We start from the raw sequence: 27,682 nt of genomic DNA on the forward strand, positions 1-27,682 counted from the left end.
TGCAAACTGGTGCAGCCACTCTGGAAAACAGTGTGGAGGTTCCTCAAAAAATTATAAACAGATCTACCTTATGACCCAGCAATAGCACTGCTGGGAATTTACCCAAGGGATACAGGAGTGCTGATGCATAGGGGCACTTGTACCCCAATGTTTATAGCATCACTTTCAACAATAGCCAAATTATGGAAAGAGCTAAATGTCCATCAACTGATGAATGGATAAAGAAATTGTGGTTTATATACGCAATGGAACACTACGTGGCAGTGAGAAAGAATGAAATATGGCCTTTTGTAGCAACGTGGATGGAACTGGAGAGTGTTATGCTAAGTGAAATAAGTCATACAGAGAAAGACAGACACCATTTTTTCACTCCTATGTGGATCCTGAGAAACTTAACAGAAGATCCTGGGGGAGGGGAAGGAAAAAAAAAAGGCTAGAGAGGGAGGGAGTCAAAACATAAGAGACTCTAAAAAACTGAGAACAAACTGAGGGTTTACGGGGGGTTGGAGGGAGGGGTGGATGGGTGATGGGTACTGAGGAGGGCACCTGTTGGAATGAGCACTGGGTGTTGTATGGAAACCAATTTGATAATAAATTTCATTTAAAAAAGGAAATTTCTATTAATAAAACCAAAAAGTAAAAGGTATGCATCCTGACTCCATTCCGCTTCTATAATCTGGAAATAGAAAAACCCATATATATATATATATATATATATATATATATATATATACACACACACACACACACACACGTATATATATATACACACATGCACACACACACATATATATATATACACACACACACGTATATATATATTCAAGAATTTTTGAACCAAGATGTTTATTATGGCATTGCTCCTAACAGTGAAAAACTGAAGATAACCCAAATGTCCTTTGACATATGATAAATGTCAAATGATAAAATACAGTTTGTAACAACCAAACCATGGAGTATCATGCAACCCTCAGAAAGAGGCAGGTCTGCATGTAATTATATAGAAGAATTTCTGTAACAGTTCATGGAAAAAACATTGCTGAACTAAATGAATGCCATGATCCCATTCTTTGCAGTAAATATTATTTCCACTTATGTTCACATGCACAAAGTCTGGAAGGATACACATTAAACTGTTCAAAAAAAATCACTGCTGGGATTTGCACAAGGTGTTCCTGTGCATGTTTTACTGATAACTATTTTAATAAATAATAAAGAGATTATTCTTTTTAATTTCTTGGCAATTTGACAACAGGCTCTTTTATGCTTTCTTTCCTGAGGACCTGTAAGTCATAAAACTCTGCATCATTCAAGACAACAGATTAGTACGTCAAACAGCTTTTCTCAATGGGGGTTCTGCTAGTGAATTAAGCTCCAGAGAAAATTATTTGATTATCTGAGTAACTATTTTCTCCATTCTCCCAAGTATGGTACATAGGTAGCCCCATTCTGGATACTTAAGAGAGTTCATTCGATTGATACAATGGATGCCTTAGGGCATTAGGGTTTAATTCTCTGTGGAACCCAACCCGGGTTGAGAAGGGCTAATCTAGACACTTGGCATTCTTCTGGAAACCTGCAGTAATTAGGCCTGTATTGCAACTTTGATTTTTCCTATTTTCCAGCCTGATCTTGTTCTCAGAGATTTGATCTGTACTCTCTTTGTCCATAGAATCCAATTATCAGCCTGCAAAACAGATCTCTTAACCAATAGCCCACTCACGATTCCTTCCCATTTTAAAGAGTGAAAAGCTACCAACCCAACTCAATTTTACTACAGCATTGAAATAATTTCTACAGTCAGTGGCAGGAAAATGAAAAAAGACTAAAACTTTAATGAGGTACAACATTTTTACATCTGCTATGAGCCAACTTTTGAGGTGTGTAATTTTCAGGATTCTGAAAACAATTTACTTAACTCTTCTAAATGCTTCATTATCAATCTGAGTTCAGGTTCATTTGGTTTTCTTTGGACCATTTACAGCAATGTTTCCCTTAAATTTTTTTCATTAACTTGAAACTTACCCTTGTTACTAAAAACAAAAGGTCTTTTGGGGATTAAAAAAAAGAACAAAAATAAAAAATCAAATATTTGCAAAAAATGAAAAGCAAGGCGATTTTCAGCTTAAAAGCCACTTTAGGACAGGTGCTAAATAGCTAATCTCTTTAGTTGTTAATAATCAGTTTTCAGATATGCTTATCATTTTCAGATCCCAAAGTATCCATGAACAAGTCTACAGATAAAATCTCCTGTGTTTAATCAGTCTGGCAACATATGTTTCTGACGATAAGGTCATTTCACAAATTAAGAGAAAGATATGAACTAAGACAGTGGGGTCGCAACGTTGGCTTGCACATTAGAATCAGCTGGGAAACTTCAAAAACCTCAGTGTTCAGGTTGCACTTGAGACCAGTTACATCAGTCTCTGGAGATGGGATCCAGGCATTAGTGTGTCTTACCCTGGATGTTCTGTAGGTCTGCATCACTGCTAAGTCCCAGTGACCGCTTCTAAGCCCTTGTCTTATCTGACCTACCAGCAGCATTTGATAGCTGAGTACTCCTTCCTCTTTGGATTACCTTCTTCATTCGGCTTGCAGGTCACCATACTCTCCTCATTTTCCTTCTACTTGAGTCTAATTTTCTGGTTCCTATTCATCTCCCTAGTCTTTTAACACTGGAGAGTCCTTAAGCATAACCCTTGGATGTTTCTTATCTGTAACTACACTAGATCCCTTGGTATATCATCTACTGTCCTGCTTTTCCAAACATCTATATCTTGATGACTCCCAAATTACTATCTCCAGCCCAGAGCTCTCCCCTGAACTCCATATCCAACTGTCTTCCTAGCATCTCACTTGCACGTCTAATACCTCAAACTTGATGTGTCCAAAACTTAACTGCTGATTGTCCCATCAAAGCTATTCTTCTCCATCTTATTTAAGAATGGCCAGTCCGTTCCTCCTGTTTTTCATGCCAAAAACTTTGGAGTCATGCTTCATATCGCTAGTATCTTTCATTCGATCAAATAATTGTTAGCTTTTATTTTAAGCCATATCCAAAAATGGGCTACTCCTCATGACCCCCACTGCTACTACCCTGACCCAAATAACCATCATTTCCTGCTTTCACCCTCTACAATCTATTCTCAACACGGGAGTCAGAGTGATCCTGCTAAACACTGAGTCACATCATGTCACTCCACTACTCAAAACCGTCCACGCAAATGCCAATCATATATCTGACAAGGGGTTAATATCAAAAATATATAAAGAGTTCATCCAACTCAAGAGCAAAAAAAGTCTGATTAAAAAATGGGCAGAGGACCTGAAGAAACATTTTTCCAAAGAAGGCATCAAGACGGCCAATGGTAAAGACAGCAGGCAGACACAGGAAAAGATGTTTGATACCACTCATCATCAGGAAAATGCAATTCAAAACCACAACAATCACCTCGCACCTGTCGGAATGGCTAAGATCTATTAAAAAAAAAAAAGAAATAAGTGTTGGTGAGGATATGGATAAAAGGGAACCCTCATGCACTGTGGGTGGGATGCAAATTGACGCAGGTGCTGTGGAAAACAGTATGGAGACTCTTGAAAAAATTAAAAATGGAACTACCATATGATCCAGCAATTCCATTTTTGGGTATTTATCTAAAGGAAACAAAAACACTAACTCTAAAGGATATCTGCACTCCCATGTTCACTGCATTATTTACAATAGCAAAGACCTAGAAGCAACCTAAGTGTCCAACAGATAACCAGAATGTGATATACATACACAGTGGAATATTGTTCAGTCATAAAAAGGAATCTTGCCATTTTCAACCGCATGCATGGACCCTGAGGGCATTGTGCTGAATGAAACAAGTCAGAGAAAGACAAATACTGTATGATCTCACCTATACGCAGAGTCTGAAAAAAGCAACCAAACCAACCTCAACCAAGCTCACAGATACAGACGACAGACAGACTGGTTGCTGCCAAAGGTGGGGGGTGGGATGTGGGTGAAATGGGTGAAGGGGGTCAAAAGGTATAAACTTTCAGTTACAAAATACATGCGTTTTGGGGATGTAATACATAGCATGGTGACTGCAACCAATACTGTATTGTATATTTGAAAGTTTCTGGGGCTCCTGGGTGGCTCAGTTGGTTAAGTGTCCGATTTCAGCTCAGGTCATGATCTCACCACTCGGGAGTTTAAGCCCCATTATCATATGGTAGTTCCCCACTCTTAGTTGTCAGCACAGAGCCTGGAGCCTGCTTCAGATTCTGTGTCTCCCTCGCTCTTTACCCCTCCCCTGCTCGTGCTCTGTCTCTCAGAAGTAAATGTTAAAAATTTTTTTTTTAATAAAAGAAATTTTAAAAAAGTTCCTAAGAGAGATCTTAAAGGTTTTCCTCACAAGAAAAATATTCACAATTATGTGTGGTGATGGATGTTAGTAAGACTTCCTGTGGTGATCATTACACAAAATATACATACATCAAATCATGATGTTATACACCTGAAACTAATATGTTATATATCAATTATATCTCAAAACCAAAAACAACAAAACACCCTTCCAGAGGCTCCCATCGCAGAGCCATTGCCAATTTTCTTTCAGTGGCCTACAAGATTCTGTAAGACCTGGCTCCCGGTTGTTTCACAGAGTAGGGGTCCTCTGCTCCAGCTGCACAAGCATCCCTGCCGTTGCACGTGCTGATCCCTCTGGCTGGAATGTTCTTCCCCAATATATTTGCATGGTATGTTCCCTCATCTCTCATTTTTTTCCATGTCACTCTCTAGTAAGTCAAGTCTTCTCTGAGCACTCAGCTCATAATTGTAACCTGCCCCACCAACCTCCCTACCACCCTAACCTGTTTTAATAATTTTACTTAGTTTGTATGGTGTCTCCCCATTAAGAATGTAAGCTCCAAGAGGAAGGGATTTTTCTGTCTGGTTTGTTTACTGCTATGCCCCAAGGCTTAGAACTCAATCTAGCACATAAGTAGGTGCTCAATAAGTATCTGTTAAGTTGTCTGTTAAATGGATGACAAACTGAGCAAGACTAAATGTAGTGACATGAAAAGATCTCCAGCCATTGACTGTTAAGTGAACAAAGAAAATTCCAGGGGTGCCTGGGTGGCTTGGTCAGTTAAGCGTCTGAATTTGGCTCAGGTCACGATCTCACGGTTCAGGAGTTCGAGCCCTGCACTGGGCTCTCTGCTGTCAGTGCAGATCCTGCTTTGGATCCTCTGTTCTCATCTCTCTCTGCTCCTCCCCCCTCTTTAAAAAGAAACATTTTTTTTAAATTACAGAGCATCTCCTGTATTGTAAAAACCCTGCAGTATGACATATTGAATAGTATGTAAATTCACAGAACTGGAAGGATATACACCAAACTGATGAGACAGATTACTTCTGGAACATGAGTGGGACTAGAGATTAGAATCACAAGGGACAGTTTCTTTAAACGTTTTTTTCCCCAGGTTCTTCCCAAAATATATAAGTGTATTTCTTATTTATGCAATAAAACACACAGAGTAAAAACAGAACACTGCACTGGGAATCCTATACAGCTAGATTCTGGTTATTTTTATACCATTTACTACCCATGTGAATTTTGAGCAAGTTGCTTACCCTTTCTGGGCCTCAGTTCTTCATGTGCAAAGTATGTTGGACTTTGCTTACTTCACCAAGCAACGGGGAACTACAGGTCTGCCAGAGCTTTCATTGGTTACTAAGCATCCTGCCTGCCTGTCTTTTCTGTACTGTGTGTCTCTAAGAGAAAGCTCATAGGGTAGGAGACAGAGTTCCAAAAAATCTTTTTTTCTACACAAACACTCAGAATTAACAAGCAAAATGTCTCACTAGACCAGTGTCCTTTCTAGGACAGACTCTGTCTTAGGCTGCCCACCAAAAACCTCTGAATACACTCCTGCTTCCAATTAGGAGTAGAAGACTGTGAAAGGACTTCCACTCTCACAGGAACAATAAAAACCTAGACGATATATAAACTACTGAAGAGGAGGAAGAACTTCCTTGATTAATTCCACAGGAAAACAATGCTTTCAGAGCTGAGCAAAGAGCCATGACAGCATCCTCACTGGGGTGCCTGCTCTAGGTACTGACAAATCGAAGAGGGAGCCTTTGATAGAGAAACTGCACAGGGACAAAGAGAAAATGAGCAAAGTTGTGCACAACAGCATGGGCTGATGGGAAAGAACGGAATCTGGAAGGGTCCCCAGGCGAAAACTAATCGCTGAGTGTAAGAACTCCCTTGCAGCACACTTGCCCACTAAATTTTTCCAAGAAAGCTGTGATTAAGGGGAGGCTCAAAGTAAAAAAGAGATCACACGCATTATCATAGCACCCAGATGTGGGTCACTGTGAAAACTGAATCCAAAAATTACACAAACAGCAACTCAAAATCTTCCATGCTCAAATACTGACAAAATCAGAAAGGTAGCAGAGAGACAAGAGGTGGGAGGTCAGGCTAACCGCAAGTAAACTGATTAGAATCGAGTCCAGTCCCAACCCAGCTACTCTCTAGGAGAAATATGAAAAAAAATCAGTCATATATGTTAACTGCCAGACCTAAGACAGGGCTCAGATAATCAAGGTAATAAACAAAACAAACTGAAATTATACTTCAGCCTCCACTGTTTTGTTTTTTCCCCACTGTTCTTTTAGATAAAATGTCTAAAATAAAACTGAGATGTGCACAGAAGAAAATGTGACCCACAATCAAGATAAAACATAATCAATAGAACCAGACCCAGAAATTGACAGTAACTTTAAAACTGTTATAAACATGGGCACCTGGGTGGCTCAGTTGGTTAAGTGTCCAACTCTTGATTTCGGCACAGGTCACGATCTCATGATTCAGGAGATTGAGCCCCACTTGGGCTCTGCACTGGCAGTGTGGAGGCTGCTTGGGATTCTCCCTTTCCCTCCCTCTTTGCCCCTCCCCACTCACACTCTCTCTCAAAATAAACTTAAAAAAACTATTACAAAATGTTTAAATATATATATGTATACATAAAGCATGTATCTGTGAAGAAATAAGATATTTTGTGAGAGAAATGGAAACTCTCAAAAAAAATGAATAGAAGTCCTAAAACTAAAAAGTTAAAAAAAAAACAAAACACTTAATGAACACAGCGTCAGATCTGGACACAGATAAGATCGGGTGTGTTCAGGGTGGTACGGCCATAGACCAGATTTGGGCCCTCTGAAACACAGGATCAGTGACCTGGAATATGGGCCAAATGCCATTATCCAAACGGGACTGGATGGGCATGGGAGGAGAGTTGACAAGGACAAGGGCAAAAGGAAACTTTGTGGGATAAAACGCTGTGTCTGTTGATCGTGGTAATAGTTATATGACACTATTTATTTGGCTAAAGTCATCAAACTGTGCACTTTAAATGGGTGCATTTTACTGTACGGAAGTTCTACCTTATACCTTAATAAAGCTGGCTCTAAAAATACATAGAACCCATCAATGTCTCTGAAAGGTAAGTGTCCTGCTGGGCCAATCAGTGGTCTGTTTGCCTTCAGATAACACCCCTCTTTCACCTGCTCTGCTCTGCATCACAGGGGAGCGGGCTCCTCCAGCATGCTTCTGGACTTCCTGGTCAGCTGATTACCAGCAATGAGCAGCCAGTGGAAGACGATGGTGGACAAGTATCTGGAGGAGCGGAAGAATGAAGTAGCCATAATACTTTCTCCCCTTTTTTGTCTGTGTTTCCTGTGGTGGCTCTAGAAACAACTGAATCTCTTCAATAGATCTAGCTCCCAAAAGGCTGGCGTGTAATGGATTCAAGTGATCCTGGCTCCTAGATTCTGATCACATCACCTCTTTCCTGTATCCATCCAGCCAAAGGAGGGATGGTAGCAGCTTCCTGTACATGTTCATTTCTGAGTGGCCTCAGTTCCCTGTTTGGCTTCTCAGCTCTTCCATCACCTGTGTAACCAATTCCATGTATTACATTTCCTCTACTTTAAATACTTAGAGATTTGTTTCCTGATTGGATCTTGACAGATATACACCTGCCACAAGGAAGCAGGTGCCTTAGTCTGGCCAGATGCCTCGTATGTACATACAGAGAAGGGAACAGTTACAGGCAACCTGTGTTTGAGTGTGAACAATGCCCAGAACCAAAGAAATGCATGAACCAGAATGGTTATTTTCTTACATCAGGGCAGAGCCACTATTAAATCATCCTATCCTTGCCTCCATCATCACCACCTTTTCCAGTCCCCTGGGACCACCAAGCAACATCTATAAAGGTTGGGCTTGGGGTGCCTGGGTGACTCCGTTGGGTAAGTGTCTGTCTCTTGATTTCGGCTCAGGTCATGATCTCATGGTTCGTGAGTTTGAGCCCCGCATCGGGCTCTGCACTGTCAGCACGGAGCCTGCTTGGGATTCTCTCTCTCTGCCCATTCCCTGCTTTCACACATGCATAGTCTCTCTCAAAATAAACATTTAAGTTTATTTATTTTGAGACACAGAGACAGTGTGAGTGGGGTAGGGGCAGAGAGACAGGGAGACAGAGAATCCCAAGCAGGCTCCATGCTGTCAGTGCAGAGCCCGGTGTGGGGCTCAAACCCACGAAACCACGAGATCGTGTCCTGAGCTGAAACCAAAAGTTGGACGCTTAAATGACTGAGCCACCCAGGTGCCCCTCAAAAGAAACATTTTTAAGAAAAACATTTTTTACAGTGGACTGGCAGGCCATAATTTCGAACAGGGCACTTCGAAGGCTGGCTCTCCCATTTTCACAAAGGCAACAGGAGGTGAAGAATATTCTTGCTGCACTCTTGGTTCTGCTGACAGACTCTCAGGGATCTCCACATGGACGGATCCAGTTAAACTCTACTTCTTATTTACAAGCTGCAGTGGTAACTAGGATGTGTTCACTAAAACCCATTTATTATTTTTTTCTGGGCCCTCAGCCAGACCACATTTCCCCACTTCTCTTGCAATTAGGTTGGCTGAGACTGAACTTTGGCCAATGACATATGCTCACAAGTAACAAACATCACTTCCTGACCAGGCTCATACAAACCTCCCTGGTACAGTCAAAAGTGGAAACCACCCTAATGTCCATCAACTGATAAATGAATAGATAAAACAGGGTCTATCAGTACAATGGAGTATTTTTCAGCCACAGGAAGTAATTTAGTACTGATGTATGCTACAACATGAATGAACCTTGACAAAATTATGCTAAGTGAACGAAGTCACCCAGAAAAGATCACGTATTATAGGATTCCATTTATATGAAGTGTCCAGAATAGGCAAATCCAGAGAGACAAAAAGAGATGAGTGGTTTTCTCGGGCTAGCAGCTGAGGTGGGGGAACACGGAGTGACTGCTAATGGACTGCCAAAATATAACAGTGGTTGTTTAGGGCTGGGAAGGGGAGCTAGGGGGTGGAAGGGGGATGGTGGCTGGTAATGGGTTCAGGATTTGGGGGGACAAATGATGAAAATATTCTAAAACTGATTACTGTGACAGTTGCACAACTTTGTGAATATACTAAAAATCAATGGCTTGTACTCTTTAAATGGGTGAACTATAGAGAATGCAAATTATATCTCAATAAAGCTGTTACAACACACACACCCCACACAAAACATCCTTGGCAATTCAGCATGGTCTCTGGTGAAAGGAGAGCGGAGGATCAAAGAGAGGCAGAGCACCAAGATGGAAGGAGACTGAATTTTCAATCACCTGGAGAAGAGATTGCCCAACCAGGATACATCCACACTGGAATGATTCGTAAGTGAAAACAAACATTCATCACGTTAAGACTGAAATTGATATGCTACTTGTTATAGCAGTTACCCTAACCCTGACCAATACACAAGCCACCACCACTAAGAAGGCACAGGTTTCCTTGGTGATAAAGACCAATTCCCCTCTGAGTCTGTATCAAATCCCATTTGAACAGACACCTTGGATCCCGCACCAGGAAAACTTCCATCACTGCTGACCGTGACCTGGCCTATGCAGTCCTTCACTTTTCTGGGATTCCCTGCTTTGGACCATGCCCTACTTTAAGGGTGGCATTGCCAGTAATTCTGCTTTATATTTTTCTGTGTACACTGAACACATATGACTTAGATATGTTTATTTTCACACATCTAAAGTTCAACAGGTTTGCCTACTACTACACCAAGCCCTTAACTGTAGCACCCAGTTATCACCATATGGATCTTCTCCAACTGTAGGCCACAGGTGATCACTGAGTCATTCATTCATTCACCCACTCAACAAATACTGAGTACTTACTCTGTGGGTGGCACAATGTTATTAGGCACAGGGGAGGCAATGGCCTAGTATACTGTGGCTCCTGGCCCCCTCAGATTTAGTCTAGTGGGAGGGAGAATAAATATTAACAAGTAAACACAGAAATGTGCGTGCTATGAAGGAAGAGAGCAGGTGCTATGAGAATGACTAACAGCAGGGACATTGTTTTTAAGTATGGTACTCTTTGCAACACCAATCTTTTAGAAAGGGACATTTAACTAGACCCTGAAGGATCATCAGATTCAGTCAGGCAAGCAATGAGCATTCCAGACAGAGGAAGCACCCATGAGGAGAACAGCCTGCCTCTCTTAAGAAATGAAGGCAGGTGAGGGTGGTGACAGGGCAGTGAACCAGGAACGGGACAGGAGGCAAGGCAGGACCCAGGTCACATGGGACCATTTCCCTAACTCTTAGGCGAAGTTTCTCCATTAAGGACTCCTACTCACAAGAACTCAGAAGCTATGAACTAACTTTCACATTTTACTCCAAATGGCTTTCTAGATTTTAGCTCTTAAGAAGCCTTCCTGAAATACCATCATGGAAGATAATAGAACACTGGTGGTTGGGATTCTGTCAGGAAATAGAAGGGCAATTCACATTCACTCAGCATCTTCTATGTGCCAGGGACTGTGTGCTAAGTTTTTAAAGATATTCTTATTTTAAGGGGCGCCTGGGTGGCTCAGTCAGTTGAGCGTTCAACTCTTGATTTCGGCTCAGGTCGTGATCCTAGAGTCATGGGATCCAGCCCTGTGTTGGGCTCCACACTGAGCATGGAGCCTGCTTGGGATGCTCTCTCTCTGTCTCCCTCGGCCTCTTTCCCTCTCTCTCTTAAAAAAAAAAACAAATTCTAACTTAATTCTTAAAACCATCTCATTTCACATGAGTGAAACCATATGGTATTTGTCTTTCTCTGACTTATTTCACTTGGCATTATACTCTCTACATCCATCCATGTCATTGCAAATGACAAGACTTCATTCTTTGTTGTGGCTGAATAATATTCCATTGTACATATATACTACATTTGTTTACCCATTCATCTATCGATGGACACTTAGGCTGCTTCCGTAATTCAGCTAATGAGCAAAGAAAAAAAATGGAGAGATGACCAACTAAGAAACAGACTCTTAACTATAGGGAGCAAACTGATGGTTACCAGAGGGGAGGAGTGGAGGGATGGGCGAAACAGGTGATGGGGATTAAGGAGTCCACTTGTGATGAGGACAGGGTGATGCATGGAAGTGTCCAATCACTGTATTGTACACCTGAAACTAATATTACACTCTATGGTAACTGGAATTGAAATTTAAAAAATCCCATCTTATTAATTTCCATTATCCTCATTTTTTCCACAGCAGTGCATTCCACAGTTTCATGGGTTGTAAACAGCAGAGTGGTTTTGAAATATTTCTCAAACTGTGTGTGTGTGTGTGTAATGCATCACATGTGTGAGTGTATTTTCCATCACTTGTTAACTTTACACACCCCTCATGGGCAGTCTCCTTCTTTAGTACAAAGGCCTCCCCTGACACAGAAGTCATTAATTGGGGTGGGGGGGGGGAGGGGAACAAAAGGGAGGAAACCAAAGCAGGAACTGGACAGAAAAGGAAGATACCTTAGGCCCAAGAAGACCAGGGGGAGGACTGATGGAGGTGGTTTAAGTTCTCTGAATAAATGCTTTTCAAAAGGAAAACATGTAGGGGGACCCAGTGGCTCAGTCAGTTAAGCACCCGACTCCGGCTCAGGTCATCATCTCACGGTTCGTGAGTTCAAGCCCTGCATCAGACTCAGGTCATGATCTTGTGGGTTTGTGAATTCCAACCCCCACTGGGCTCTCTGCTATCAGCACAGAGCCCACTTAGGATCCTCTGTCCCCCCGCCCACCTTCCCCCACTCTCACATACTCTGCCTGTCAAAAATCAACACACACACACACACACACACACACGAAAACATGTATTATTGGCAAGGCCACTACTCAGAACATAAGGAGATAGTACATTTCTCAGAAAAAAAATTGCAACTGGTCTTTTGGTATAAAAAGTATGTATTAGGAAAATGGCTTCAATACTCAACTACCACCTAATGCTCTCATCACAGATGACAAAGGAGAACATATAAAAGGATGGCTCTACAGTTCAAGAGGCCCAAGGATTCTTTTGGCTATCCCTCAGGCAGACGAAAAAGAAGAGGAAGCTTTCTGGGCAGAGATTCATGGATTATGCCATGACATCATTAAACTAGTGTTCCCAGGGGTGCCTGGGTGGCTCAGTGGGTTAAGTGACCTGACTTTGGCGCAGGTCATGATCTCACAGTTTGTGGGTTCCAGCCCTGCATCGGGGCTCTGAGCCTGGACCCTGCTTCAGATTCTGTGTCTCCCTCTCTCTCCGCCCCTCCCCTAGTCACGCTCTCTTGGTGTCTCTCAAAATTAAACAAACATTAAAAAAAAAATCTAGTGTACCCAGAGCACTTTGCTAAAACTGGGGAGTTGTGGTCCCAGATCTCTTACTGATCAGCTGTTATATTCTGGGCCCTGGCCTTTCTTTCTTTCTTCCTCCTCTCTAAAATAAAGAGTTTGGACCAGATGACTCCTGTCAGTTCACAAGATTCATGCTTCTCTTCACTTGCAGGAAAATGATTACCACAAAGATACCCTTACCATAAAGATATCCTTATTTTGCAACATGCTTTTAGGTCATCATTTTCCTACTCTTGACAAACACCTAATAAAGAATGGCTACATAGGAGCACGTCAGTCGTTTAAGCATCTGACTCTTGATTTTGGCTCAGGTCATGATCTCACAGTTCATGAGTTCAAGCCCTGCATCAGGCTCTGTGCTGACAGTACACAGCCTGCTTGGGATCCTCTCTCCCCTTCTCTTTCTGCCCCTCTCCTGCTCACACGGTCTCTCTCTCTCTCAAATAAATAAACTTTAAAGAATGGCTATATAAATACATAAATTATTTCTGGCAAGATCGAACGGTATACATAAACAGAAGACACAAAGAAAAGGATGCTGGCGATTGCGGCAGAGACAAGGAACCCACGCTGCCCTCCTGGGGACACGTGTTCCTCCACCCAAGCAATAACAAAGCTGGAGTCCAGGGGCTAAAGATGAGGTGACTGCTGTAGGTTCTGGAACAAGCTTGTGGCCTCTCTGGCACAGGCTCGATTTCGTAACATCTGTTTACTATCGCCCCTGCACACATTTCCAGGCCCCACAGCGTACCTGCCTCTATCACTCCCCTTAACTTACTTATAGAATGATACATCAGATATTCTAATAAATGCATCAAGCATCTGGATTCCCTTCCACTAGCTGAGGAATTCAAGGAGTTAAATTTTGCTGGAGTTAGCAGTCTTGACCCAAAGATGCAGAAAGGAGAATATGAGAACACTCCTATTTTGTGACAGTTTTGTTGTTCTTAACCTAGTACTTTGATTCCGTTATTCTTCTTCCAGACCATCTTTCTGCCTGCTGCTTGGAAACCTGGTCAGGTTCTTCTGGCTGCATTAACATATCCAATAAAGTCCTGTCTGTAAAAACAACAGCAAATAAAAATTGCCCATGAAGGATTACAGGCCACTGAGTGGCAAGCAGTTTAACTGCTCAAAGGAAACTTGAGGCAGCTTTGAATGAGCTCAAGTGCAAGGGATCAGGAAGAGCTAGCTGGGTCAAGCCAGCTTTCCTAGTAACAGGGACACCTTGCCATCTGAGGGTCAAATGTGGTTCATTACCGCCAAACTTTAGTAACTAATTCATGGCCGTGATTTGCTCCACTTCCTGAGTTAAAGGTCAACTGTAATGCAGGAATATTATTTGTCTACCACTATATTCCCCTTTATAGACACAGGGTAACGCCATAAAGTTTCTCAAAACTGTACATAGTACCAAATTCTACTGTGCATATGCTGACAGCTGGCCAAGTTCTACCCAAAGCAAAAATGTCAAATTCAGGGTCAGACTGCATATACACAGGAAACAAATACCGCAATATTACAGAAAATCCCTAGTCGGTTGGAAAAAAGGAGGTTCTTGGCTTTGAGGACCTTGCCTGGCCTATAACAAAGAGCCACCAGCTAAGGTGACTAGAAAGAAAAAAGCCGTCACCGGAGAGCAAGGTGGGTCAGTGGTGTGCAGTCTCAGTCACTCTGCTTCCAAACTGGAAACACATTCATTCACCCTGTGATCACTTCATCCTGCTACACCCATTTCTCTTAGGTACTGGTTTTACATTTTAAAACTCGTTTTTCTCTGTTAGTGCTCTCAATGGATGGCAATCAGAATATATTGTTCTGTTTGACAGCAGTTACCTCTACTCCATCTGAGAGAAGACATGGTGGTGAGTAACTTAAACGGCCCTCTTCGTTTTTATTTAACAAACCATTTTTTCATAGCACTTACAGTGTGCCAGGCATTCTTCCAGAAACTTCATCAGTGCCAGCTCATTTAATCCTTACAAATCAAGGGTTAATCAAGTATAATTAAATATGAATGAAAGTGGCACACACTACTTTGACGTAACAGAGTTACAAGACTTTTCTTTTGTTTTCTGGCCTTAATGAAGATGCCCTTCCCAACACTCCCTGCCTTGGGATGCTGAGTTTAAAGACTAGTGGGGAGGGGCTCCTGGGTGGCTCGGTAGGTTAAGTGTCCAATTCTTGATCTCGGCTTGATCTCACAGTTTGTGAGATCGGGCTCTGTGCTGACAGCACAGAGCCTGGTCAGGATTCTCTCTCTCCCTTGCTCTTTCTCTGTCCCTCCCCCCATCAAAATAAACTTTAAAAAAAAGAGTAGCGGGGAGAGAGGAGGCACATTTGTCACAGAGATCATGAAATCTTCCCTCCAAAAGGAATAAAAATCCTATCACTGTTTGCCATTATCTACTCCAGCAGGACATACACATGTGCTATATATCCAGCAGAAATGTGCCATATATGTACAAAAATCATGCACAAGAATATTCATAGCAGCACTGTTCTTAGCACCACAAAGTAAAAACAACCTAAAGGTTTATCAGCAATAAAACAGATAAATCAATTGTGGTATATCCACACAACGGATTATTCTCCAGCAACAAGAATCAACGAACTAAGAATACATCCAACAGCACGGATGAATCTCACAAACATGATGCCAAGTGAAGGAAACAGACACAACGGAAATACACACTGTGTCATTCCATTTATACGAAGTTCAAGGACATGAAAAATTGATCTAGGCTGACAGATGTTACAACAGCGGTTGCATATGAAGGGGTGGGAACTGCCTGCAAAGGAGCACAAAGGAACTTTCTGAGGGGATGGAAATGTTTTATATTTTGATAAGGGTGTTGTGTACAGTCTATGTCCATTTATCAAAATTCATCCAACTGTACACTTAAGATCTATGCGTTTCACTGCATGTACATTTTACTTCAACATAAGAGAGAGACATGATGTCACGTGGGTTCTAAGACTCCTGAAGCCATGGGCTTCTGAACACATCTGCTGTCCTGCAGATGCTGCCAGGGCAAACCCACAATGTGTAGCCTAATCCAGCTGCTGAAACCAAGCCAAGACCGAGAAACTGGACACAGGAGTCCTCTAACCCAGGTCACCTCCTATACTCACTTTATTCATTCCCCGTGGAAGATGTTGGCCATGGAAGGTTGATGAGGAGGTGCCAAAACTCTTTGGCTCTCAGGCTGAGTCTGAACACCCTCCCAGAGTTTTCTGCTTTATAATTCAATATGACCAATTTCTGGCCCCGGCAGGAGGCAGGTCCCGCAGTAAGTATATCTGGGCATGGCTCTCACCATATTCACCTAATGCTGCTCTCCTTCCTGTATCTTACCCACAGAAGAAGGGAGACTGCAGGATTAAGACATTTAGGCATCTAGGATTTTGGAGGGTTGAAATGGCAAACTTATAATTCATCCTCCAAACCCACAGTAGCCAAGTTTGAATGAGCACATGGTCGACCAGGTAGAGACTACATTTCCCAACTGCCCTTACGGCTAGATGGACTCATGTGACTATGCCCTCAACAGTGGAATGTGAGTAGAAGTGTCATGTGCAAATTCTACTTGCTTTTAAAGGAGGCTGTCCTGAGTCTGCACTGTTTCCCCCTTTGCATAGGCTGGGAAAACAGGGTAGCAGCGACCTGTCTTCAACTAGAAGAAGACAACACTTGTGCAGATTTAAGAGCTACAAAATGGCCTGAAACCAGGTCCCTGAACAATTCCTGGAGCGTGCTATGCCACTAGTCTGGCCCACTCACCACTGGACTACCATGTGAAAGAGAAATTTTGATCTTACTTCAATCATTTTATTTGAGGTGTCTTTGTTACAGCATCTGAACTAATACTCCCCAGCACACAAGCTTTTGAGGCTCGTGGTCTCCAGGCAGGAGTTTCCAAGTCTCGCAGACTATCTAGCTCAGTAATTTATATTCCGAAGTTCAGATCATACTAGTAAATGAAGACAGCACCTACTTTTCCTATCATACAACGTCATCCTGTTGCTTCAACTAGTCCCTCACCATCTACAAGATACTATCAACTCCTTATTCAGGTGTACAAGGTCCTTTGAAGACATAGTCCCACCCTCCACACTTAGCCTCATGGCATGTGCTTGCTTCCCGTGCGTCCCATGTTATAGTCACCCTGGATGCTCCCTGAGGGCACCCTGCACATGAAGAACACTAAGCTCCGATTTCTGTTCTGGCCAAGCAGAACGGCCTTTTCACCATCCCCATCCCACACTCTCTCCTGCCCGTAAGGTTATTCCTACTATGAATTCCAAACCCAGCCCCAAAGACCCCAGGGAAGCTTCTTAAAAACCTCCAAGCAGAGGGGCGCCTGGTGGCTCAGTCGGTTAAGCATCCAACTCTTGATTTCAGTTCAAGTCATGATCTCATGGTCATAAGATCAAGCTTCATGCTGGGCTCCACGCTGGGCATGAAGCCTACTGGACAAATTCTCTCTCTGTCTCTCTCCCTGCCCCCCACTCTGCCGCACCCAACCCCCTGCTGCCTCGCTTGTGCTCTCTCTCCAAAAGAAACAGAAAAACCTCTAAGGAGAATAACTTCATCCCTCTGGTATGCTTCCACAGCATTTTGGGCAAACCTTCATTAAGGCATTTATTACTCTGAGCTCTTAGGGCTTTATTTACATGTCTGGCCTCACAGCTGGAACATATGCTCCAAAGACCAAATCCCCGAAGACCAAGACCATATGCCTTGCCCATTTTCATAACCTTGGCATTTAGCAAATGATCTGGCTCAGACTCAGTGAGAGGTGAATGAAAGAAGGACTGGGGGTGCCTAGGTGGCTCAGTTAAGCGTCTCACTCTTGATACAGCTCAGGTCATGATCTCACGGCTCGTGGGTTCGAGCCCTGCATCAGGCTCTGTGCTGACAGCACGGAGCCTGCTTAGGATTCTCTCTGTCTCCCCGCCCCCTCTCAAAGATAAACCAACATAAAAAAAAAAAAGAACAGAAGAGGAGGCAGATTTCAAAATTCTATACATACATTGTTACACTTACCTGTTCAGTGCAAATGCATAATGGAATTTAATATTATGCTGATCGGCCAAGTCACACGTAGGCAGCATTTTTAGTGTTTCTACTAGCTTCACCATAGCATCATAGTCCTGTTGGCAAGAGGTCCCACGGTGAGAAGGAGACGAAACACACAGCTCTTCACAGATTTTTCTGAACAGTTATAAACATGACTGCCTCAGCATTTAAATACAAGCTTTTCCCTACACACAGCATTTAGTGAAGTTACTTACAGCCCGTAAGAGAACAGAAATAACATTGTTTTTAAACCCAAAATGGATGAGAGAGAAGACAGACAAAAAATCCCTGCTACCAGAGGCCACAAAAAGATCAAGGGAAAGAAGTGTAAAGGCAACAAAAGCAAGCAAATGAGTCCAGCAGCCCGAAAATAGCTACCACGCTTTGAGGGCAGGCGAGTTAACACTAAGAGCACAGCTGTGGGTGAAGATGAGCGAGATAAAAACATACACAAAATCTTACGGTCACTTGCTGTGTTAAGAGAGGAAACATGCCAGGTCCTTCCTATTTTGCCAGAACTAAGTGAATTCATCTAAACCAGGGTTTCTCAACCTTGGCACCATCGACATTTTGGGGCTGGATCATTCTTTGCTGTGGGGGCTGTCCTGTGCATTCTGGGATGTTATGCAGCACCCGTGGCCTCGACCCATAAGATGTCAGTAGCACCTCCCCCTAGCCTCCAAGTTGTGAAAGCCAAACATGTCTCCAGACACTGTCACATGTCCCCTCGTTGAAAACCATAGCTCTAAACTGCATAATTACCCAGGGAAAAATTGCTACTGTGTTTGTCTCAGCTGGGTCCCCTCTGAGCAATGCCATCTGCTACCCTTCCAGCCAGGCTTTGAATCCCGGTTACTGGCCAACTTGCTGACAATCAGCCACAGTTAGCTGAAGAGGACTTCCCACTGAAATCCCATGCCTGTCGTGTGCCTCTGCACCTTGAGGCCACTGCTCGAGAGAAGGAGACAGTGTATCCCTCTTGGGGTAAGCTTCTGACTTACCTTTGAGCCTGAGAGTCCTACCCACGGAAGGTTATAAAAAGATATGTGACGGCGAGGACAGAAGGAAGCCAGCAGCTCAGATGGAAGAAAGATTCAAAAAGGTCATTCCCATTCTCTTGTCCCCTAGGCCATGATCTAATCATTGTCAAAATTCCTAACAGCATCTGCTGTTAAAGTCAATTAGATGCGCCTGTTTGTCGCCAGGCAGGTGTGCCTTAGTGGTTGACCCTTCTTCCTTTGGGTCGTCAAGGGATGCCTCGCTCATTTAGATTTAAAGACCTGTGGTCCACAACCTCCAATATGCCTTTGTAGAGTTCTGCAGGGAAGGCCCACTATCGTGTGTTCCCCCAAAGGGAAGGAAGTCAAGACATCCTTACAAATGGCTCAAAAGCATTTAACTTGGAGGGAGGAAACCATTTCTTTCATGGTACCGCATCCCATAAACTCTTTCTCAAGGACTCTCCACAAGTCTCTGATGCTTGTTCTAGAATAAGTGTCTGCATTCCCTGGGTCCTGGATGTGCCTCTGCTACTCCTGCTCTGTCATTAATGGGTGGTGGGAAACAAAGAAAGAAGCAACAAAGGCCTAAAGAAGCATAGTGGAGGAGTTAAGAGCAAGGACAATGGAGCCAGCTGCCTCAGTATAAATCGTGACTTTGCCAACTGCCGTGTGACCCTTGGACTTAACTTCTCTCTGCCTCATATTTCCTCATTGGTAAAATGGAGATAATCAGACTATACATCCCGTAAACTTGTGAAGAGAATCAAATTAATGAGTATTTGCCAAGAGTTTGAAACAGTGCCTAGCATAAAGTGCATCTAAACTGTGAAATTCTAAGTTCCTTTTATTAAGCAGTACTGTGTATGAGATTCTGCTGGAGTGGCCATCTGATCACACAAAACCTCCAATGTTACGACCACAACAGATATGCTAGGTGACCTATGACCTAGCCATATACCTACTTAGTCTATAAAACAGATACCTAACCATACACCTGGTGTAAGAGTACTTCATATGAGGAATTAATTCCTTATGCCAAAGAAGAACCCCCTATGTGCTAGCCTCCATTAAAGGTACTCATACCTGGATGTCGCGGTAGGATAGCAGTAAATTAATGATGATGTCTGGGGTCAGAACCTCGGTGTTGTCCATGCGGAGCTTGATCCGAGCCAGCTCCTTCGCCAGTTCATCACCCTGGTATTTCTCTCGGGCTCTCCGGATGTCGTTTAACAAGGCTTCTTTGTAATAAGCACTAGAGAGGGAAATACGAAAACCCCCAGTCGCGTCTACATGCATCTGGGACTCCGCTTCCTTCAGCAGCTCAAACTAGGTTCTCGCAGCCACGACTCAGGTTAACACACGGGGGCCTCTCCCAGACCTAAGCCTCCCTGCACCAGCAGAGAGAGGAGACCTGTCCTACTTGCTAGTCCCATTCTGTAGCAACTAACCACTTGACATCAACATAGAAATTCAGTTCATTATGACCTTGAAAATATTTTCAAAGTTGACCTCCATCTGTATTTGGATGACGCATAGGGCTTGCTACTGAGCCCTCCCCCGAGATTTTCAAACACAAAGAGAGCAAGAGGTTACCTTACTTGAATCATTATTTCCCCCACTATTAACGCATTATCACAGAGCCAAATATAACCCCAAAACCATGCAACACGGTACATTGAGAATGTCATTCAAATCAATCTATCGGGTACCGCCCACCTAATAATCCTAAAGCTTTTTCCGGTTGGCCAGGAGCCGGAAACTGGATGTGCCCACGAGCAATCCAAGAAGCTGTGCCTGGAAGCTTATGAACAACCTCTGCCCTTCACTCCCCTGGTCATTTTCAACTGCCAGAACGCTCTTCTGATGTAAAACTAATCTTCCTTTGCAGTGGGATCTAGTCAATAATAGAGATGTATGAAAACATCTAAAGCACTTCAAATCCACACTGGAATCCCTTACCACAGCCTCTCAAAGAATCAATGCTAGTACCTGGGACTTGGTTTAGAACCTTTAAAAATGATCCAATTTGATGTACAGAAGGCCAACTTACAATGGCCGTAGATTTAAATAGGTTGCCTACTTTCCAAGCAATGTTTTCATGGAGACTGGGCAATGCCAAGCAGTAATATACTCTCATCCCATTAGGTAGCTGGGAGGATTTCACCACAGAGAAAAACTAGGCCATTCATTAAAGAAAGGAGCAGGCTCAATTTAACAGTCTTGAGAGAAAGAGATACAATACATAAGAATAAGAATATTACTTATTTTTATTATAAAACTATGCCAAATAAATATGAATAGAGTACACAGCCTAGTCCAATGCTTATAATAGGACCTCGATTAATATTTCAAGAATGAAGTGATGCCCCAGAGAAAATTAGTGCATTGCTTTTTTCTCTCTTCTTATTTGTCTATTGCTTATCATCCCAATGAGCAGATTCTACCAGTGTTTAAAATTCTGTCATTAATCTAATGAGTCATTAAGTTGGGTGACAGCCACTGTCCATTTGGTGGACCATAAAGGCATCAATGATATTAAAGTGTTATTAGTTTAGCCTTACAAATACAAAGTTATACTTGAGTTTAGTCTTGTTTTCAAGGCTAATTCTGAAAAATAGTCTCAATAAACTAAGAAACCTCAGAAAAGTCATACCTTGTAAGTAAATAAACAAAACACTGAACTGAGTATGGCTTGGGGACACCATCTATGTAATTCACATGCAGCCATTTCTGCCCGTGGTAATGAGGGAAGATGCTGCTAATCGATGTGAACCTGGCAATGGCTTCAAACCGCTTCTCAGCACAAGGCCAAGGCAGCCGTCACCAATCCATCGGAGTTGACACCTGAGCTAAAGACATATCTGCCACCCCTCTTGTACAGGTTTTATACCAGAAGCACCATTTACCCTCTCACCAACCAATCAAGGGGTGGAAGTGATCAACAGGTATTTCAAGTCCCCTGAAATGATACTACTCAAGAGGCATTTTCCTACTGATACATACACACGCTTAATAAAAAACAAACTCGGGTCGACTTCTTGCGAGACCCTGCTCGTCGGGCAGACGCAAACCAGCCTATTTCCTTGTCAGACCTAAACACATGGTATTTGAGGAGCTTTCTCTCTAAACGTCACTAAAATGTTCACTGAGCAGCAAGGGGTGATCGAGTCAGGCTCTGCAGGAATGTGCCACAAAGGGACCCCATTTGCTGTCTGCGTTGGCATTTGGTCACACAGATCTGGGTTTCCAGTCTCATTTTCCCATTAAAGCGTACACAAGGAACTCTGCGTCCAAATAAGAGATGATAGGATAGAAGAAGAGAACAGACCGTGAGCAAGCGTGTACCTCACGCCACTGCCACAACAGTCACATGTCACAGTTTGGGGAGCTGCCACCTGAGCCACAGCAGGATGTGTGGTCCTTTCCATTTCAGTGTAAGTCAATTCTGCCAGGGCTTTGGATTTTCATTTGTTTTGCAAGGACAAATCCTTCTTGTGACCGAACTTACAGGAGTAAATCCTTTAAACTGGCTGCAAGCAAAATCACTAGATGCTTTGGTTTAGTGGATAATTTGTGGCCTCCCACTTCTGGAGTGAGAACATGCTAAGGCGTGGTTCCCTGAGCATGGACGCTCAGACAGGTGAGCTGCCATTTACAAGGCTGCAAAGCGCAGAATCGTCTGAGCCAGGATTCAGACCCAAACCTGCTCACCTCTGAATGAGTATTCCATACCTTCTCTGACATAAGCCTACAAAGAACACATCCCAAGACATCCTGACATCAGGATGGCTGTGGCTTGACTCAACAGATCTGACTTTATAGCACAAGAATTTATGACCTGAATGACCTTGCTGAGCCATTTTAACAACCCCAACAACTGCATGGGGTAGGGGGGAGTGAAATCATGTTCAGAAATGATCTTAAAACAAGGAATCTTAGGGTTGAAAGAGCAGGAAAAAAACAGTGACTTAACTTCCTTATTTTCTAGATGAGAAAATGGCTACAGAGACTTATCAAAGTCACATGGGGAGTTGGCGACAGATACAGGCTCGACCCTCACCTCCTACCTCCAGTTCTACTCTCTTCTGGCTACACCCCAGTGGCCCAACTTAGTGAGGTAGCAAGAAGAATAAAGGCTTCCAGAAGAACTTAGAAAGGATTAGCTAGGGTTCCCCATTCTCTGGGCATTATGATCTCCTAAGGGTCTATTGCCTCCATGAACGTGAAGGGCAATGTTTGGCAAAGCTCCCAGGGTTGAGGACGGTGAATGGGCATTACCATGAGGTCACGTGGATGTCCTTGAGGAGGCTGATAAACCTGTCCACCAGGGGCACGCACAGCGGGCCCAGGATGGTGTCCCAGTTGGGCTGCATGTATTCCGAGGCACGCCTCTGGGCATCACTCTCGCAGCAGAAATAATCAGCACATGGTGTCACGATGTACGGGATGAAGTAATAATTTCCACTGGATGCCTGGAAAAAAGAAACAAAACACGTTTCACAAAGTAACTGATGCAGAAGCAAAGCCGTGGATTCAGGCAGGTGGAACCTGGTAGGGCAGGGAAGGAGAAAGTACCTGAGAATGATTAACTGTGTGTGCAAAAGGACGATGCGTCTATCAGGCACAAAACTGGAAACCACTCAATTCCACAAGCTTCAACACAAAAATTTGGTTTCAGAGGCTGGACTGATCTGTGGACAGCTCTGAACTTCACTGGCAGAGCTTTTAGGGTTTCAAGTCTTGGACACTACATCATTTCACTACGGGCCCCCCAAATCAGAGTGAGCTTGGGACCCACTGATGACCAAGAACTGCAATGTAAAGGCAGATACTCTTTTTTTCAGCATAGACGCAAAAGCCCCATTACTTGATAATTTAACCACAGCTGAACTATTCTAAACTTTGTTGAGTAAAAATTGTCTTGCAGGAAGCAGGTATCAACTATGACTAGTCTTAGAGCTATTTTGGAAAAGGATGTTAAAAAGTTTTATATTGTCCAATACTACTCAGGTAAAACAGTATCTTTTTTTCTAAGAAATAATTACAATTTGACTATGAATCATGATCCATTGTAAAGCATAAACACTACCTCTGAAAAGCATTAGATAATGCTCAATTTTTTAGCACATTTGAGACTAAAATACATTCTTACACGACCTTCTTCTGTCAGTCAATCTTTTGTCTACACGGTCATAAAAAGCAACTAGCTTGGGGCACCTGAATGGCTCAGTCGGTTAAGCGTCTGACTTTCGCTCAGGTCAATGATCTCACGGTTCATGAGTTCAAGCCAAACATCAGGCCCTGTGCTGACAGCTCAGAGCCTGGACCCTGCTTCAGATTCTGTCTGTCTGTCTGTCTGTCTGTCTCTCTCTCTCTGCCCCTTCACCATTCACACTCCCTCTCTCAAAAATAAAAACATAAATAAATTTAAAATTAAAAAAAAGCAACTAGCTTAAAATTCCAAACTTCTTAATTCCTATCTCTTCACTTAGTTTTAAAGAATGTATATGATGCCAGAAATAATTCATCTGATTTTTCCTCAATTTTTAAAACTAGACTAATGGAATTTTTCAAACATTTTAGAATAATACACATATAACCTTGGGAAGCACACTTTCTCCAAAAACAGGAAACCAAATAAGCAATATAGCTTTTTCTAAATGAGAAAAGAAATTCATTAAATACAGAAAAAAAAATGGTCAGAACACTACCATCTCAGATCAAACAGAAGCTGTGGGAAAACCTACCACATTGGGGAACTGATTTCAAATACCTACATGACTCATATTTTTAAGTCTTCCTTTTGAGTAAGATTTGCTTACACAAGAACAGGTGGATTTCTTATTTCCACCTGAACTCAAACTCTAACTCCTTGTCCTGAGACTCTCTCTCTCCTTCGTACCTTGTAGAGGGCATCTATAAGTCCTACTCAGTCATGTTTCTAGGCCCTGAATTATTTTGTTAAGAAAAAGTTACTAGCGCTGCTTCGTTCAAACACATCTTAGACTGGGTCAGCGAACCTGTTCTGTCAAAGGCCAGATGGTAAGGGTTTTTGATTCTGTGGGCCAGTTTCTGCTGCAGCTCCTCACCTCTGTGGCATGAAAGCAACTGTAGACGGCATAGAAACGAACATAACTATGTCCCAATAAAACTTTATTTGTGGGCACAAATCTGAATTTCATATTCTCACATGTCCTGGAATACTCCTCACCTTGTGACATCTTCCAAACACTTAAAAGTGGAAAAACCCTTCTGAGCTGACAGGTGACGCAAAAGCAGGTGGCAGGCCAGCCACGTTGTACGTTAAGCTCCTTGATATCCCATTATTCCTGAAAATAAGATTTTCTGAGAATGCTTACCCTGCTGCAGAACAATAGCTGAAGACTGTCCCTGTGGGCACCAAATAGTGGGGTTCAACCACTCAAAATGCAGACACCAGTGCGTTATAAACAGAGATGGCAAGAATCCAGGGTTGTGGGTGGTAACTGGGGAACAGGGAGAAGACTGCCAGCTACTTCCCAGCAATCATTGGGAAGTGCCTGCACCAGGAGAACAAAGACCCCAGTTAAGATCTTCAAATTCTCAGAGAGAGATTGGTATTGACCAGCAAAGTCAGGATGTGGTGGGTTAGACTGATTTCTCCCTCATCTCTAACAAAATGCCATGTTGTTGAGGTAAGCTAAAAGCCATTTATTCAGTCAGAAGCGTAAACTGGTTCTTCCACAAAGTAGCTGAGTTTGTGGTAAAAAGCCTTCCGATTTCAGACAGAGGGAGAAGAGGGCTATATGGATCAGTGAGGTCTAGAAGGTAAAATATCTGTGAGGAAGCAGAGTTGGGTTTTTTTTTCCCCCAAAAAGAGCTAGACGGGAAGGGGGCAGGGGGCGGTGAGAACCTTCTCAGATTATCTCCTCAGAAAAACAGCCCTAGCCGATAAAAAAATTTAAAAAAAAATTTTAAGTCTTTATGAATTGTGTGAAGAGCATATACCAACGGAGAGACATTTATTCAAGAAAATCAACTAATCTTGGTAAGAACAGCGAGACTCTAGCATTTGAGCTATGACCCGCTTCTCCCCTGTCCTCCAGCCCAGTGTGACAGAAATGCTGCCCTGAGTGGGTACAGCCAAGTAGACGGGGCTCCCTCTCACCCCACAACCTCTACTCTGACAGTTTCTCCTTGGGAAGGCCAGGCCGCCAGCATTCTCATCCACCCTGGCCCTGTGCTGGAGAAGCTCTATGCTGGGCAACTGCAAGAAAGAGGACCAGGGCAGGGGGAGGAGCCTGCCTCTCTCAGAACGCTCCCCTGCTTTAGCGTGGGGTACCGAGCAAGGGTGGCAGCCCCTGATCTTCTTGGCTTGGCCTATTTCACCAAGAAAACTGGGCTCTGATCGTCTTTGTCCCAGATCACATAGAACAAAGGTTCCACGTCAGGAAAGGCAAGGTGGGAAGTTCAGGCGCTGCCACCCTTGCTCGGTATCCCCCTGGAAAGCAGGGGAGCGTTCTGAGAGAGGTAGGCCACTACCCCCCACCGCCCAGCTCTGGAGCAGTGGGGCACAGGCTCTGCCTAGGACTAGAGGCGTGCTGTAGGAAGGGAGAGGCCCGCAGCAACCCAGAAGTGGACTGCCAGGATGCAGAACACAGCATGGGCAAGTGCAAACTTAAGAGCACTATCAAAAACAATGGAGATTTTTGTGGCAGGAAATTAAGAGGAAGTTGGTAGTTCCAGGACAGCAATAGGTGAAAGGCAGACCAGCTAGTTTAACACAGACAAACAGGGAAGAGAGAGCTAAGAAGAACCTTCATGAGGTCAGAGTAAACGTTGGAGACAGGCCTTAACCACCCCCGCAAAGGTACCCAACTTTAATTATATCAGACTATGGAACACTGGTGTCTTGGGCCTCATCAAAAACACAGTAATCAGAGTATTACTCGGCAATCAAAAGAATGAAATCTTGCCATTTGCAACTACATGGATGGAACTAGAGGGTATTATGCAAAGCGAAACTACCAGTCAGAGAAGACAAATATCATATGACTTCACTCATATGAGGACTTTAAGATAAGAAAACAGATGAACGTAAGGGGAGGGAAGCAAAAAGAATATAAAAACAAGGAGAGGGACAAAACATAAGAGACAAATACAGAGAACAAACTGAGGGTTGCTGGAGGGGTTGTGGGTGGGGGGATGGGCTAAATGGGTAAGGGGCATTAAGGAAGACACTTGTTGGGATGAGCACTGGGTATTACACATAGGGAATCAATCACTGGCATCTACTCCTGAAATCACTATAGCACTATATGCTAACTTGGATGTAAATTAAAAATTAAAAAAAAACACAGTAGTCAGCTAATAATTAAGGTGTATTCTCAATACAAGAAGAACTTAAGGAAATCAGGGAGAGATACAGTCAAGGAGAGCCCAGGTATAATCACAGTCACCCCTGGCTGGGGGTGGCAAGGTCAGAGTAGCTGTGTACATGACCGAGGCTGTACCCTCCAAAGAGTCACACTGCAGGCTGCACGTTGTGGAGCAAAGAGACTTCGCTGAACTAGTCTATTCAAGTCACTAAACAAACAAACCAACCGACAAACAACAAAAATAAGCACCAGAGACAGCCGGAAAGAAATGAGTATCCAGAGTTGCTATAATGCATTATCTGAAATATCCAGTTTTCAACAAAAAAGAAACAAAACATGCCAACAAACAGGACAGTGTGATCCATACACAGGAAACACAGCCGGCAATAGTAGCTGCCTTTGCAAAGGCCCAGATACTGGATTTAGGAGACAAAGACTTGAAAGCAGATATTATAAAGG

The 27,682-nt window shown here is 43.2% G+C and overlaps 1 protein-coding gene across 5 annotated transcripts in view; it reads right to left on the reverse strand.

Moving 5' to 3' along the window:
- MAP3K15 (mitogen-activated protein kinase kinase kinase 15) overlaps positions 1-27,682 on the reverse strand; it is a 123,013-nt gene that overhangs the window by 58,812 nt on the left and 36,519 nt on the right. For all 5 annotated transcript variants that reach the window (XM_053202134.1, XM_027054690.2, XM_053202136.1 and 2 more), the window contains 3 exons: positions 23,145-23,338; positions 19,950-20,118; positions 17,833-17,939 (listed from right to left, as the gene is read on the reverse strand). In XM_053202134.1, coding sequence (XP_053058109.1) covers positions 17,833-17,939; positions 19,950-20,118; positions 23,145-23,338 — 470 coding nt within the window. The remainder of the gene's footprint in view (positions 1-17,832; positions 17,940-19,949; positions 20,119-23,144; positions 23,339-27,682) is intronic.

The sequence above is a fragment of the Acinonyx jubatus genome, chromosome X, assembly GCF_027475565.1.
Source record: "Acinonyx jubatus isolate Ajub_Pintada_27869175 chromosome X, VMU_Ajub_asm_v1.0, whole genome shotgun sequence".
NCBI classification, from domain to species: Eukaryota; Metazoa; Chordata; class Mammalia; order Carnivora; family Felidae; genus Acinonyx; species Acinonyx jubatus.